Raw genomic sequence first — 15,093 nt, 5'->3', positions numbered from 1 at the left:
CACAAGGAGCGGAGATGAGTAGCCTGCTTGATCTATGTACAAAAGCTCCTTCTTCTTCCTTCCAAGGCCACAAAAACACACCAAATGATTCAAGAGCTTCAAAAAGGGCTAGGGTTTAGGTTTCTGGGTGTTGGAGGTTGTTAAGAGGTGAGACCCTAGCTACTACTTCCTTTAAATATGGTGCAAAATCCAGAATTTAGGGTTTAGACCTCCAAACGACTGTTATGATGTGGTCACAAGAATGTCACGTCATGGTGGCTTAAATGAAGTTTATGATCAATTTGCCTTTCCACATCGTGGTGGTTCCTCCACCACATCGTGGCAACCCACAAAACTCACAATTCAGCAAATAAAATATATCTTAAGAATATGGGTGTTACAGTCAAAGTGGTACGTTGTATGGGATACGCATGGCGTACTCCCAGGAAATCCACTTGGGCTATTTTTGGGCCCTAGGTCATTAGGGGTTTTGGGCCTTGTATTTTGGGTCATGCATGACAAGGGAAAATGGTCTTTTTCCCTTGGTATAATGAAGATGATCTGGACCTTTGACATTGGGTTAAATCCCTAATTATTAATTATGGTTGTCTTTGGGTTATGATTAGTGTGAGGAGTCATGATGATAACAACAACTCGAGTGTGCAATTCAGTTATCTTCAATTAGAGGTGAGTCTTCTCATTGTTCTTATGGGTCGAAGGCACCAATGTCGGCCCACCAAATTGTTTATCTGGAATGTTAACTGTTATATGACTCTTACATGTTTGTATGATTGGATTGAAATATACCCGATGGTGGGGCTCATTATTGTAGGATTAAGTTGAAATACACCCCAGGGTTGGGCCTACGAGTATTTTATGGGTTGAAAGAAACCCTAGGGCTACCCCCATGATTATATATTGGGTTGGAATATACCCCTGGGCTAGACTCAGTTGTATATTTGGTATGTAGTACTTTGGAAAACTCACTAATCTTTATGCTTATAGTTTATGTTTATGGTTTTAGGTACTTCTGGTACGGAAAGGAAGGGCCCGACATGATAACACAACATCCCCCCCCCCCCCCCTTCATGATTTTCCACACTATTTGGACATTTGTACTCTGATGCTTTTGATGTTGTATTTTGTGATCGACTTGGAGACATTTGATGAATCAAAACTAACAGTTTAAAACCCAAAATTTATCTGTGATTTTTGGATCGTTATACTCTCTCTCTCTCTCTCTCTCTATATATATATATATATATATATATATATATATATATATATATATATATATATATATATATATGTGTATGTGTGTGTGTGTGTGTGTGGACAAGGTCACATTGATCGAACCACGTTAAATATTGTGTTCAGTTTTGATTTAAGTTTTTCAGAAGTTTTATTTCGTAAGTTTCACCAAAGTTTGTTTGACATTTGTCTGAAGTGCTTAACTTGTTTTGTTGTTATCCCAACAAATTAGTGAAAATGTATGAGCCGATGAGTTTCTACGACCTCGAAGGAATTCTAAATTGATATAAACTTTTAAAGAAGAATTTGAGACTAGAAGTGAGTAAGTTGTTGAAGTTGAATATGGACTTTGTATCATAGAATTATAGGGAGAAGACGAGAAACCACATATTACATGTTTTAAATTTTGGTATTAAGCCTTGATTCAGTTGTTGAAGACTCAAAACATATTCTATTTTGATCTTGTAATCTACTTATTTTGCTACGACACATATTTGATTTTCTAAAAATAAATCGTTTTACAATTTACGCCATCATGGTCTTACTGGTCCATAGGACCGACTGACTGGCGCCAACCGACTTTGTAACATTGTGTAATATTAACAATTATTATACTTTTGGGTGAAATACTCATTGGTTTTATATCTATACGGTTATAAGGTTTAAGTTGGTCACGTTTTCCATAGCTAATTTCTATTTATAGATATATTTGTATTGGAAATTGGTGTGTTTGATAGCATTCCACACGCCAAGGGAAGCATGAATCTTGTGTCATCGTAATCATTTAAAGAAACAAATACCATGGATTCTATTTCTCGACCATAGTATCCATAGCTACTTTATGTATATCAATGATACCCTTAAACCACATTTATTGAGCTACTTACTTATCATTCAAACATTACAATTCTTGTGAGAAGCCTAGCAACCTTCATATAAAACCCCTTACCTCTCTCACTTCACAGCTTGGTATTCCATCATGGCAGAGCCTAACGCTGGCGGCAGTTCATCGGACAGCCGCCAGAAAGCCACCAGAAAGCGGACCGGAAGACCATTCAAATCAGCACCACCACACCAAACTCCCGCCGCCACTCCTTGTGGAGCCTGCAAGTTCTTGAGAAGAAAGTGCATCCCAGGGTGCATCTTTGCACCCCACTTCACCACAGACCAGGGTGCCGCCTTGTTTGCCGCCGTGCACAAGGTGTTTGGAGCCAGCAACGTGTCAAAGCTCCTGATGCACCTCCCGGTGCACCGGCGACCTCACGCGGTTGCAACCATCTCATATGAAGCTCAAGCCAGGTTGTTTGACCCTGTTTATGGTTGTATTTCAACGGTTATTGGTTTGCAATTACAAGTAGCCGCTTTGCAGACCGAGTTAGCCATGGTTCAGAACCAGCTCATAAACAATAGAGTTTCGGTTGCAACTGCGATCCAAGGCTCACTTCAACAGCCAACCCCGGTGCACCACCTTGTGGGGTATACAAATGGTTCATCTGCTTCGAATAATAACGTGCTTAACATGAACAACTTTGATCCTTTTGTGTTTGCCGATGAAATGCTTTAGTTGTTGTTTCGTTATGAGGGAATGGAATCACATATAGTATGTAGTTTGCTATAATCCTTAATTTTATTCATTCTACTATCCGATTATATACGAACGCTACCCAAATTATTACCAATACAATGTTTGAAACCAAATAATGTTGTTTTGCCTTTTGTTGAACAAGTGTAATAAAGTATCGATGAAATAAATAATTAAACATAGTGGATTAAATTTAAATTTTGGATTTGTAATTTGTGTTATTATGATTTGTGATTATATATGTTTTATTGTTCAAAAAGTGGTTACAAGACCAATGCCCAACTCTTCTGCTAACTCATCCCATACGGGCAGAAGTATCAAAACAACTAGAAATATGGCCACTGTCACCACCGTTCTCCTCCATGTCCCCACCTCCGTTACATCATTCAGGCAAGGTTTTTCCGGCGACCTCTGTCAAAATATTCCAAAATTAACCTCATATTAAATATATTTAATATTACCAATATTTAAACGCCTTGAAAATAACATGAACTTATTATTATACCTGGCAAATTAGTACATATAATCCCCATGGAAGCGATAAGGGTCCACCAAGCTACAGATTCAAAAAAAAAAAAAAAAAACTTATTTAATTTTTGTATTAATAAAAAGGGTTAATTACATCAAAGACCCTAAACTTTATTTTATTTTTCCCGATTTGGCCCTTACATTTTTCAATTTTTTCGGATTACACCTCAACTTTATTTATTTATTTTTCTAAAAAAGCCGTTAAGTGTTTGTGTAAAACCCGGAAGATTACTAGTAAACCTGCTAAAAGGACCAAAATGGAAAAATGTAAGGGCTCTTTTAGAAAAAAAAAATCAATATATAGGGTGTTTTATGTAATTAAACCTAACAAAAAAAATATGAATTATGAAAGAATTGGATAAATATAATATATACCACTCCAAACCCGAGTAATGAGTAAGTTGTTAAACCGAATCCAACAAGTGCTTCTTTCCCAAAAGCACCCTGTATTAGATGCATTATAGTAAAATATAGTATTAGTAAATTTAAAGGTTATAAATGTAAATAAACAAAAGAAATGGATACCTGAACCATTCTTCCGCCATCAAGGCATCCAACTGGAAGCAAATTCAAAGCGGAAGTAGTCAAACCACACCTGAAAAGAATCCACAATATTTCATATTTTTTATATTAAAAAAAAAAATTTTAAAAAATAAACATCAAAGAGTACATTACCAGCCAGCAATTACAAGTGGATGGATTGACACTGTGGCCCCATGCATCGCACTGCATAATAGATATAACAATAAATTATGAAGTAAAATTATAATTCCGTTCCTTTGTGATTCCATTCCGTTGAACTAAACATGACAACGGAATGGAATCATCCAATGATGTTGAAAGAGAAAAAACATACGCATAACCTAATGTGGCTCTACTTATAAGCCCAAGAAGCAAAGAGCCTTGAAAAAGCATGCTAGGAACTTGAACCATATCAGCTGCAGCATCTGGTTTTAATGAAAGCAAAAGCCCAACACCAAACATTGAAAGTGATAATGCAGCACCTGCAAATGGGCCCGCTAAAGATATGTCCACTTTCGTCTTTTTATCAGGGAGTATCGATTTAAACTAAAAAAAAATTACATTGTTTTATTAATGCCTCAATATAAGAAAATGAATATAGACGTTGAAACCCTTATACCTGAGTGATTGCTCCAAAGCTTCCAAGGGTGATATTTGGAATGAAAAATGGAATGCTTAATTTCACTTTCTTTGGGAATGCTGCAAGAAAATGTCCAACTTCCTGTATGTAAAGGTTAAAGAATCATTGTTAAGGGTATGTTTGGGAATGCAGCAAGAAAAAGGGTAAGATAAAAGAAGTTTGAAAAATGGATTTTTCTTACATGAAATAACTGAACACCCAAAACACCATATGCAAGTGGCAAAGCGGCTTCCACAAAAGGGTAAAGAAGTTGCATATCTGGTGGCTCAATGGCATCTGGATCTGTAAAGTACTTAACCACTTCAGGAGGAAGTCGATTTATCTGTTCAACAACATAATATTATTATGATTATTATTATCAATTAACAATTAACAATTTGATTTAGTAATTATTACGAAATATTGGTATTTTGATACCTGAGAGGCGATTCCTAGCTCAACAGAAGAACCAATGGTGAGAACAAACAGCAAGAGAGCAATAACATATTGCCAAAGGGTTGTGGGCCCGGGTTCCGAGACTTCTTTTCTTAGCATACCAAAGCTAACGCGGGGCCCACCGCGTGGGTCGGGGTCTTCTGAGTTGGGTTCTTCTACCATGAATAGGTTGTATTTATCTCCCATGATTTCGGATAATTGAGTTTGGAGTTTGGTGAAAACTTCTTCTCTATTGCCCCTAAGATTTCCAAGAAAGAGAATACCTTCACCTAAGTCTCCAAATGGCTCCTCTTTTGTTACCCAAAAGGTTGAATACCCAAAAAGTGTGTCCTTTATGAGCTTTACATCAGAAGGATCGACTTTTTCGGGTCCAAGAAGTTCCATCAGCTTAAAAGAGTCGACTTGAAAGTTGGTATATGATGATGAAATTGGAGAAATTGTTGGTGGCTACAAAAGAAGATGATGATGATGCATCAAAATTCAAAATCTATAGAGCAGATTTTATATTCCCATATTGTTGAAATTCACTCTTTCAGAAAAGAATCACACTCACATCTTTTCAATCAAAGAACAATTAATAAGAAAAGGAGTGATTTTTACAATAGTGTGGGCAAATTGACAAGTGTAAATGCGAAAAATAACTAATTCATCCAGCACCTGCTGTTATTTTTCCATTTTTAGCAGAGGAAGAATGGTCCTTTACAATAGTTTGAAAAAATTAATCACTCAACAAGGAATTAAGCTGAAGCATAAACAAAACTATGTGGTAGTGAAATGAATGTCAATCAGAGAAACTCACCCTGGACGAAATAGATGTAGGCGGAGGAGGCACGGGCTTCTTATCGGAATCAGCCTCACCACCGACAGTAGTCTCCTCCGGCGAAATCGTTGCCAAATTTGAATCCTTAGACATATCGTCGTCATCTCCTCCATTGCCACTGTTGCCATTATTATTATCACGACCACTAGCTGAGCACTCAAATCCTCCAATAAACCTCTTGTTATCACTATCTAAACCTATAATTCGCCGCCTCTTTTTCGATAATAGCTCTCTACTAGACAAAATATAGCTGTTCTTGATGGTCCCATCATTCCTCCTGTTGTAAAGTCGATATCGCTCCGCTAAATCGATACGATTAGGTCTTAAACGGAACCCTAAATTCAGTGTGCTCGTAAAACTACAGCTCGTGAGTGTACTCATTAGGAACTGAATCAATTCAATACCGCTTCTAAAGCAAAAAAAAATGAAATTAAACACTTTACCCTGATGCAATATGATTTCGTATGACTTATAAGATATGGGTATGAACACTACGAACCAAAATCATATAGAATTGGTGAAATTCTGAGAGAGGGAAGAAGAGGTAATAGTACCATTTTTTGGCAACGGGAAGAAGAAGCAAAGGGATAAATCTTTATTTGGGGAATTTTCGAATAAAGATTCTTTATCTGAAACGATGGGCAGAAATTGGTGATAATTTTTAGATTGAACAAAAAAAGGTCTCGCGCTCCCGGCAAACGAAAGTTTTATGTTTTTCCTCAAAACTTTTTATCTTTAAATTTATTTTGTATTTGATTTTTATCTTTAAATACAATGCTTTAAACCAATATAGTAAAGATCGAGATCTTTTCCTTTTTATACGTAATGCAATCCTATGTTTGGCTGAACGGATTAAGGTAGTACTACAACGATGGTGGTGGCGTTCTCCGAGAGTTTTGATTGCAAAAGAAAGGTCAATCGTACTCCATGAGGATGTATGTTATCGTTGCTAACTGGGCTTGGTTGTATTTATAATGAGAGTGAACATTTATCATTCATTCGATGTATGATGTTAGACTTATATTAGAAAAATGATGGAATGAAATATCCAGTTGTTTGTTGTTTGTCTTTTTTTTAGAACAGTTGTTCTTTTGACAAAAGAGATTGTGGGTTATTTTGATGCTTTTTATACTGCACGACTGAGCAAACAGTGTTATTGTTTTTTATGTTTGACACAACTACTTAGGAGTCTAGCCAAGCAAAGATATTTGGGGAGTTGCCTCATTGCCCAAGAGGGCCCGATTGAGTCGTGACGTCATACTACACGGACACATCATCAAGTCCCCTACTCTTACTCTTGAGCATGATGGTGTTCTCAAATGTCAGTATGATTTGGCCTTAGCGAGTGACAATTGTCTATATTAGTCATCATTTGAGATCTCATTGAATTGCTAAGGGTAGTTACTTGTGTGTGTTTAGGGTAACTTGTGTTAAACTCGTTGAGTGATTTAATGATGATTTCGAATTTCCTGTCATGTGGTTCCCCTTTTAATTCAATACGGTTTATCATTTTTGTTGACCCTTTTTATTCTCTTTCTTCCTTAATTTCTCCTTTCTTTCTTCTCATCTTCTTCTGATAATTATTAAATGATTTTGCTCTAGGATTGTCACCTATTCTGACCCTGTTCAAGGTGTTAAATGATAAGTATGGTCTCTGTCCCGAAGATAAAGTTGTTATTCTTGTGTTTAGATTCTTTGATTAGCCTTCATCCAAAAAAGTTGGTGTTTACCTCAAAACTATTTGATGTTGGTTTTCACTTACCAATCTTTTACAAAATTAAGAGGAAGAGACGACTCATACTTCCGAACCACCATCTATCGAAACAATTTCAAAGGTATCTTTTGACATCCCCATTTTCACGGCCATAAAAGACCGAATTGTTTATGCTTTATTTGAAAATCATAGTATATTTTTAAATAAATATGTGCAAAATTTGTTCCTAAAAATATGATAAAAATTTTATCAAAACATTTTCGAATAAATGTATTTTCATTATATTAAAAACCCCGGGTTGTCATTGTCAATACAGATCAAAAACATAAACAGAAACAACATAGGCCTTACAACATGTATTTATTCTAATGACCTATAATCCATTGATCTCTCATCAGATCATCACTCATGTGCTCTCTTGTCACTACTTGTATACAAGAAACTGAGTGGGTCAGGCTTGGGAGTCTGGTGAGCAAATATGGTTTTCAACCTACAATAATTAAGTTTATTATTTTCATCAAATCAAACAACCCGATTACCTATGCCCGTTACCCTCACTTTTTGTTCCTAAAGCATCTAAAGTAAGGGACCTAGCCTAAGGATTTTCATCGGGATAACAACACTACTTAGGGAATTCTTCAGCAATACATGTCAAATAAGGCAAACATTAAGGGGATGGAGTGCATCTGGTGAACACATAGTTCAAATAAACACCTACAGGTTGTGAGCCTGCCAGCGTTCCACTAGACTGTCTAGAATAGTCTGTGGTCGTCATCTATACTCCGCTGGATGACTGAATCATAGTAAACATCGAGGTCTTTCATCATTTTATTTCATCACACATCGACTATTTCATCTACCCATGTTTTACTCAACATATTCGTAGACATAAAATACATATACAGTTTAAATCATTTAAAATATGTATGAATCGTTCATCCAACATAGATATCAAGAACACATATAATATGCACACATAGCTCATAATTTATATTAAATACTTCATATATGTGTCTAAGATTAAAGTAACTATGCACTCACTTGTTAAAGTGACGATTTCCAACTCGGGCAGCGCTTCACTTCTAACAATTTTATTTTCCTTGACGAAACCTAGTATTATTACCACTAGATTTTACTCTAATATTTATTGCGACTATTTATGAGCGATGTTGTTTTATAAGTGTTAAACAATACTTTTCAAGCACTATGTACAGACAGGGGACAAACATGAAACACCGGAGGGCAGGACTATTTTGGCATCTGTGACATCCCCAAAATCTCGGCCAGAAAAGACCGATTTTCATTTATGCTTTTAAATATTTTCAGAGTAAATCCTTTTGATTTGAAAGAGTTGCGGAATTTGTTCCCAAAACAAAACATGATAAAATAATATTTATCAAAGCATTTCATCAAGAGATGCATTTCATTATATAATCAAAACTCGGGATGTCATGTTCCGATACAGACCATAAAGCATAAACGATAAACATTACAAGTCATTCAACAAATATATACATATACAGACTTGTAAACAAAACAACAAGATGATCCATCCATCTTACGCCCTTGTGCCACTTCCTGTAATACAAATAAAACTGAGTGGGTCAGGCTTGGGAGCCTGGTGAGCATATAGGGTTTTCAACCCACAATAAATAAGTTATATTTAATTTCACCAACCAATCACTATCCCGATTACCCATTCCCGTTATCCTCACTTTACGTCCCTAAAACAACTATCTCAAGGGACCTAATCTAGGATTTTCATCGGGACGGACATCACTGCGAAGGGGTTTCCTCAACAATAGATATCCTAAAGGCAACCATGAGGGGGATAGAGTACACCGGTGAACACATCGTTCACAACACCTACAGGTTATGAACCTGCTAGTGTTCCACTGGACTGTCTAGAAAGAGTCCGTGGTCGTTATCCATACTCCGCTGAATAACTAGATCAACAACAACAACAACATCGAGGCCTCTCATCTGTTTATTACACACCAACTATCTACCCATGTTCTACCCAACATATTAGTAGATAAAAATATATATTTTCATACGTAGTTTAAAGAAAACCTGTATAGCATGCTTTTAATCAACACATATGTCACATAACAGATGAGGCACACCCACATAACACATATCTCATAAAGAAATAAGCAAATCTATAAGATAGAAGAGAGTGAATACTCATTCACACATAACACAACCAAATATATACACATAGCACGTATTTTTATATAAAATACTTCGTATTATTGTATTAGAAGAAATAACTACACACTCACTTGATCAGAAGACGATCCGACAGCACTACGGCTTATAGAAGTAGTAATCCACAGCAGATCTGGAAGATCTCCTCGAAAATCGAACTTCTCGCGGGCAGAGCTTCGACTCGGGAACCGCGCTTCTCGGGATCTTCGGGGTCTCGGGACTTGCCTCGGGGCTAGAGTATGATACCGGGGCTTCGGGGTAGCTTCGGCACGAAAAACGATGCAAAAGACTAGAGAGAAGAGAAGAAATTGAACAACAAATGAGGCTGCCTTCGGATCCTTTATATAGAGGCTGGAACCTCGGAGTACGCGGGGCGTACAGGCGTACGCAGCGCGTACGCGTCCGAAATCGTCATTGCATGCGTCATCCGAAGTGTCGACACTATCGGAGTTACGCGATAGCGTAACCTCGTACGCGGGGCGTACTCCGGATTACACCGGTGACACGGCTTCGGATAATACCTTCGATTTATAATTAAATTTAATTATTAAATGATTAATAAACTTCGGAAATTCATAACTTCTTCATACGAACTCCGTTTTCGACGTTCTTTATATCCACGCGAAGGTGAGACCATGCTCTACGACTTTCGTTTAGACTCCGTCGGCTAATTTTGACTTTATTTTTATTAATTATTTTTAATAGGCCGCGACAGAAACTTTCGTTATTAATTCATAACTTCTTCGTTTGCCGTCCGTTCTCGCCTAACTTTTTATCGCTTCGATACCAACAACGAGATCTTCGATTCTCATTTAGATTGCTTCGGCTAAAAACTGCTCGATCTCAAATCGAGTATTTCGGGCTGTATACCGCTAAGCCGGAACTTCGATAAATCATAACTTCCTCATACGAAGTCAGATTTGGGCGTTCTATATATATTCGGAAACCTCGTTTCAACTACTACAACATAGATCAAAGATATTAAGTTTATTTTACACTTAAATTTTGACGCTTATTTTTATTCTTAATTAATCAAACCACATAATTAAGCAATTAAGCACAAAACACATAATACTCAAATAATACAATCTTATTATTTCAAAACGGGTTACAAAGGTTAACCTAGACTATTATATTGCTAATAACGGCAAGCCCGGAAACACAGGCGTTACAATTCTCTCCACCTAAGAATGATTCCGTCCCCGGAATCACACATCAAAAAACAAATGCGGATAGCGACTCAACATGTCACTCTCCGTCTCCCAGGTGAGATTCGGCCCATTCGTGTGTTTCCATCGGACAAGCACTAACCCAACCATCTTGCGTCGCAATTTCTTAGTCTTTCGGTCAACAATTGCCTCTGGTTCTTCAATCAACCTTTTGTTCTCATCAATTCTCAATTCAGAAATTGGAATTATGTCGGGAACTTCTCCCGTGAACTTCCTCAAATAACACACATGAAAAGTGTTATGAATTCCATTCAGTTCTTCTGGTAGTTCGAGCTTGTAAGCTTGGTTCCCAATCCTCTGAAGAACTTTAAACGGTCCAATAAACCTTGGACTTAACTTTCCCCTTTTACCAAATCTTATAAGTCCCTTCCACGGCGAGACTTTAAGCAAAACCGAATCCCCAACCTCAAAAGTTATCGGTCTCCGCTTCTTGTCAGCATAGCTCTTTTGACGATCCTGAGCTGCTAACATTCTTTCCCTAATTATTTTCAACTTTTCAGCAGTTTGATGAACCAACTCCGGTCCCATAAACTGCTTTTCCCCAGCCTCAAGCCAACAAGACGGCGTACGACACTTCTGTCCATACAAAGCTTGGTAAGGTGCCATCTTAATGCTCGAGTGGAAACTATTATTATAGGAAAATTCTACCAACGGTAAATGTTCATCCCAATTACCTAGGAATTCCAGAGTACATGCTCTCAGCATATCTTCAAGTGTTTGTATCGTTCGTTCGCTCTGACCATCAGTCTGCGGATGGTAAGCTGTACTTAAACACAACTTGGTACCCAATTCCTCTTGTAGACCTTTCCAAAACCTCGATGTGAAACGGCTATCACGATCTGACACAATCGTTAACGGAACACCGTGAAGCCTCACAATTTCCTTTACGTAAGAATTCGCAAGCTTCTCCATAGACCATTTCTCCCTGGCCGCTATGAAATGCGCACTCTTAGTGAATCGATCAACGACCACCCAAATCATGTCGTGACCATTCTTTGTTCTGGGCAGTTTAGTGACAAAATCCATAGCAATGTCTTCCCACTTACCCATAGGCACAGGCAAAGGTTCTAAACTCCCGTACGGTTTCTGATGTTGTGTCTTGACTCTCGCACAAGTCACACACTCGGCCACATACTTTGCAACATCAAGCTTCATCGTCGGCCACCAGTAGTAGGGTTTCAGGTCCCTATACATTTTAGTGCTACCCGGATGAATCGAGTACATGGTCTTGTGAGCTTCTTCCATCAGAAGATCTCTAACTCCTCCTGTCTTAGGTATCCAAATCCGATCTTGGAACACCTTCAGTCCATGACTGTTTACACCGAACACCAACGTTTTGCCCAAACGTTCCTCCTTTCTGTCATTCTTCTCAGAAGCTTCGCTCTGAGCTTTCTTTATACTTTCCAAAATAGTTGAGACAACTTCAATTCTCAACGCTCTTGGCCTTTTCCTTTCGGGATTGACTTTCCGACTGAGAGCATCAGCAACAACATTAGCTTTACCGGGGTGGTAAAGTATCTCGCAGTCATAGTCTTTAAGTAATTCTAGCCAGCGTCGTTGCCTCATATTCAATTCTTTCTGATTAAAGAGGTATTGGAGACTCTTATGATCAGTGAAAAGTTTGCACTTCGTGCCATAGAGGTAATGCCTCCATATTTTCAGAGCGAAAACTACCGCTGCCAACTCCAAATCATGAGTCGGGTAGTTCTTTTCATGCTCTTTCAGCTGTCGAGACGCATATGCTATCACCTTTTCTCTTTGGGTCAAAACACAACCCAAACCAACACCAGACGCATCGCTATAGACAGCGAAGTCTTCAACTCCATCGGGTAGAGAAAGTATCGGTGCCTCGCATAGCTTCTTCTTTAGCTTCTCAAATGCTTCCTGATGCTTCTCACCCCAAGCATAAGTAGCTCCTTTGTGGGTCAAAGCTGACAATGGACTAGCGATCGAAGAAAAGCCTTGGATAAACCTTCGGTAATATCCGGCTAATCCTAAAAAGCTTCGAATCTCCGTGGGACTTTTCGGTTGTTCCCACTTCGTCACAGCTTCGATCTTCGCTGGATCAACCATTATCCCTTCTTGGTTGACCACGTGACCCAAGAATTGGACTTCACGAATCCAAAAATCACATTTGGAGAACTTAGCATACAGCTTCTCCTTCTTCAAGACTTCTAACACTTCTCGCAAGTGTCTGCCATGCTCCTCCTGGCTTTTCGAGTAAATCAGAATGTCGTCTATGAACACTATCACGGATTTATCAAGGAACGGGTTACAAACCCTATTCATCAAATCCATGAACGCTGCTGGAGCATTGGTTAGTCCAAACGACATAACCAAGAACTCGTAGTGTCCATATCTAGTTCTGAATGCAGTCTTCTCGATATCTTGCTCTCTTACTTTTAGCTGATGATATCCTGACCTAAGATCGATCTTCGAGAAATAGCTCGAACCTTGCAATTGATCAAACAGGTCATCAATCCTCGGCAACGGATATCTATTCTTTATTGTTGCCTTGTTCAGCTCTCTGTAATCGATGCACATTCTCATACTTCCATCTTTCTTCTTTACAAATAACACCGGAGCTCCCCAGGGCGATGAACTAGGTCTAATGAAACCGTTGTCCAATAACTCCTGAAGTTGCATCATTAGCTCCTTCATCTCCGTCGGTGCTAATCGATAAGGTGCTTTCGCAATTGGCGTTGTTCCTGGCAACAAGTCAATACGGAATTCCACTTGTCGATCAGGCGGTAATCCAGGAAGATCTTCGGGAAATACTTCCGGATAATCACACACAACTGGAATATTCTGCATCACCTTCTTTTCCTTCTTAGCATCAATCACGAATGCTAAAAACGATGTACACCCCTTGGTCAAACATTTTCTGGCTTTCATCAATGAAATGATTCCAGAATTCACTCTGCGTTTATCTCCATACACCATAAACGAATCTTTCCCAGGCGGGTTTACTTTGACTATTTTCTTCTTGCATAAAATTTCGGCGTCGTTGGCGCTAAGCCAATCCATTCCCAATACGATGTCGAAACCATTAAGTTCGATAGGCAATAATTCCTCGTGGAACTTATTCCCATTCAGATCAATTAAGATGTTTTTTCATGCGATAGCTAACAGGTACAAACTTGCCACTAGCAACTTCGACTAATAAGGCATTATCTAGTCTAACAACAGGCAAAGCTAGCTTTCTACCAAATTCATGCGATATAAAGGAGTAGTTGGCTCCAGAATCAAATAAAATTTGGGCAGGCAATTCGTTAACGAGAAAGGTACCTGAAGCGACATCAGCTTCATCTTTAGCAGCTTCCAGTGTCATCTGGAATGCTCTCGCCTTTGGCTTTGGCGGAATGTTAGGTCTAGCTGCCTCCTTCTTTTTCGGGCAGTCTCTCGACATATGACCCTCCTCACCACAACCATAGCAAACTTTCTTTGTGAGGGTACACTCATTGGCATAGTGCCCTGGCTTTCCACACTTGTAGCACGTGTTCGCCACCTCACATCTTCCATGATGCTTCTTCTTACATTTGTCGCACCATTTCGCTTCACCTCCACCTCCCCTCGAACTAGACTTCGAGAACTTGTTTTTCTTGTTGGACCCTGAAGTTCCATCGAACTTCCTCTTTTCTCCAACATCTATTCTTTCCAGACCCTTTTCCTTCTGCTGGGCCTCCACATTCTTAGCTGCACGAACAGCCGTTTTCAGAGTGGTTGCCATTTTGACTGTCGGACCAAAGTCAGCAGGCAGTCCATTAGCAAACCTCTCAATCTTGGAGAGTTCCGTCGGCACTAGGTACGGAAACAACTTCATCTTCTCAGTAAATGCAGTAGCATAGTCATCTATGCTCATCTTCCCTTTCTTCAAGTTTTGGAACTCATTGTTCAGATCAATCAGATCTATCTCTGAACAATACTGCACCCTCAACTGTTCCAAGAACTCCTCCCATGACATTTTCAGGGCTTCTCCTCGTGGCATAGTATCTGCCAACAACTTCCACCAACTCAAGACTCCAGTCTTCAGTTGTCTAACCGCAAAGACGGTTTTCTGTTTGTTGCTACAGTCGCAACTTTCAAATACCATCTCCATTTCGGAGATCCAATCCATTATCTCAACAGGCTTTGGGCTCCCAGAAAGACTTGGCGGTTTGGCGCCCAAGAAATTCTTGTACA

General features: G+C 38.8%; 2 protein-coding genes across 2 annotated transcripts; one reads left to right on the top strand and one right to left on the bottom strand.

The window, feature by feature from the left end:
- The first annotated feature begins 1,999 nt into the window (after positions 1-1,999).
- LOC111887431 (LOB domain-containing protein 20) lies at positions 2,000-2,809 on the top strand. The gene has a single exon (XM_023883598.2). It carries the CDS (start codon positions 2,210-2,212, stop codon positions 2,792-2,794), a length of 585 nt encoding a protein of 194 aa, XP_023739366.1. The 5' UTR covers positions 2,000-2,209; the 3' UTR covers positions 2,795-2,809.
- Positions 2,810-2,995: 186 nt separating this feature from the next.
- LOC111887430 (probable zinc metalloprotease EGY1, chloroplastic) lies at positions 2,996-6,437 on the bottom strand. Its single transcript, XM_023883596.3, has 10 exons — positions 5,737-6,437; positions 4,920-5,384; positions 4,684-4,824; positions 4,482-4,583; positions 4,197-4,408; positions 4,016-4,066; positions 3,866-3,935; positions 3,716-3,784; positions 3,318-3,368; positions 2,996-3,223 (listed from the first exon to the last, which is right to left on the bottom strand). Exons 1-10 carry the CDS (start codon positions 6,136-6,138, stop codon positions 3,065-3,067), a joined length of 1,722 nt encoding a protein of 573 aa, XP_023739364.1. The 5' UTR covers positions 6,139-6,437; the 3' UTR covers positions 2,996-3,064.
- Between the last annotated feature and the right edge of the window lie 8,656 nt (positions 6,438-15,093).

This window comes from Lactuca sativa, chromosome 6 (assembly GCF_002870075.4).
Source record: "Lactuca sativa cultivar Salinas chromosome 6, Lsat_Salinas_v11, whole genome shotgun sequence".
Lineage (NCBI taxonomy): Eukaryota > Viridiplantae > Streptophyta > Magnoliopsida > Asterales > Asteraceae > Lactuca > Lactuca sativa.
Note: the sequence above shows the minus strand (reverse complement) of the source record. Positions and strands in the feature narration are given on the sequence as shown.

What these genes read in the sequence shown, in the direction of transcription:
- LOC111887431 (XM_023883598.2), top strand. Translation starts at nt 2,210, where the DNA reads ATGGCAGAGCCTAACGCTGGCGGCAGTTCATCGGACAGCCGCCAGAAA.
- LOC111887430 (XM_023883596.3), bottom strand. Translation starts at nt 6,138, where the DNA reads ATGAGTACACTCACGAGCTGTAGTTTTACGAGCACACTGAATTTAGGG. An exon ending in AGCTAGGAATCGCCTCTCAG is followed by an intron (nt 4,825 to 4,919) that starts GTATCAAAATAC and finishes GTTGTTGAACAG; the next exon opens with ATAAATCGACTTCCTCCTGA. An exon ending in CCACTTGTAATTGCTGGCTG is followed by an intron (nt 3,936 to 4,015) that starts GTAATGTACTCT and finishes GATTCTTTTCAG; the next exon opens with GTGTGGTTTGACTACTTCCG.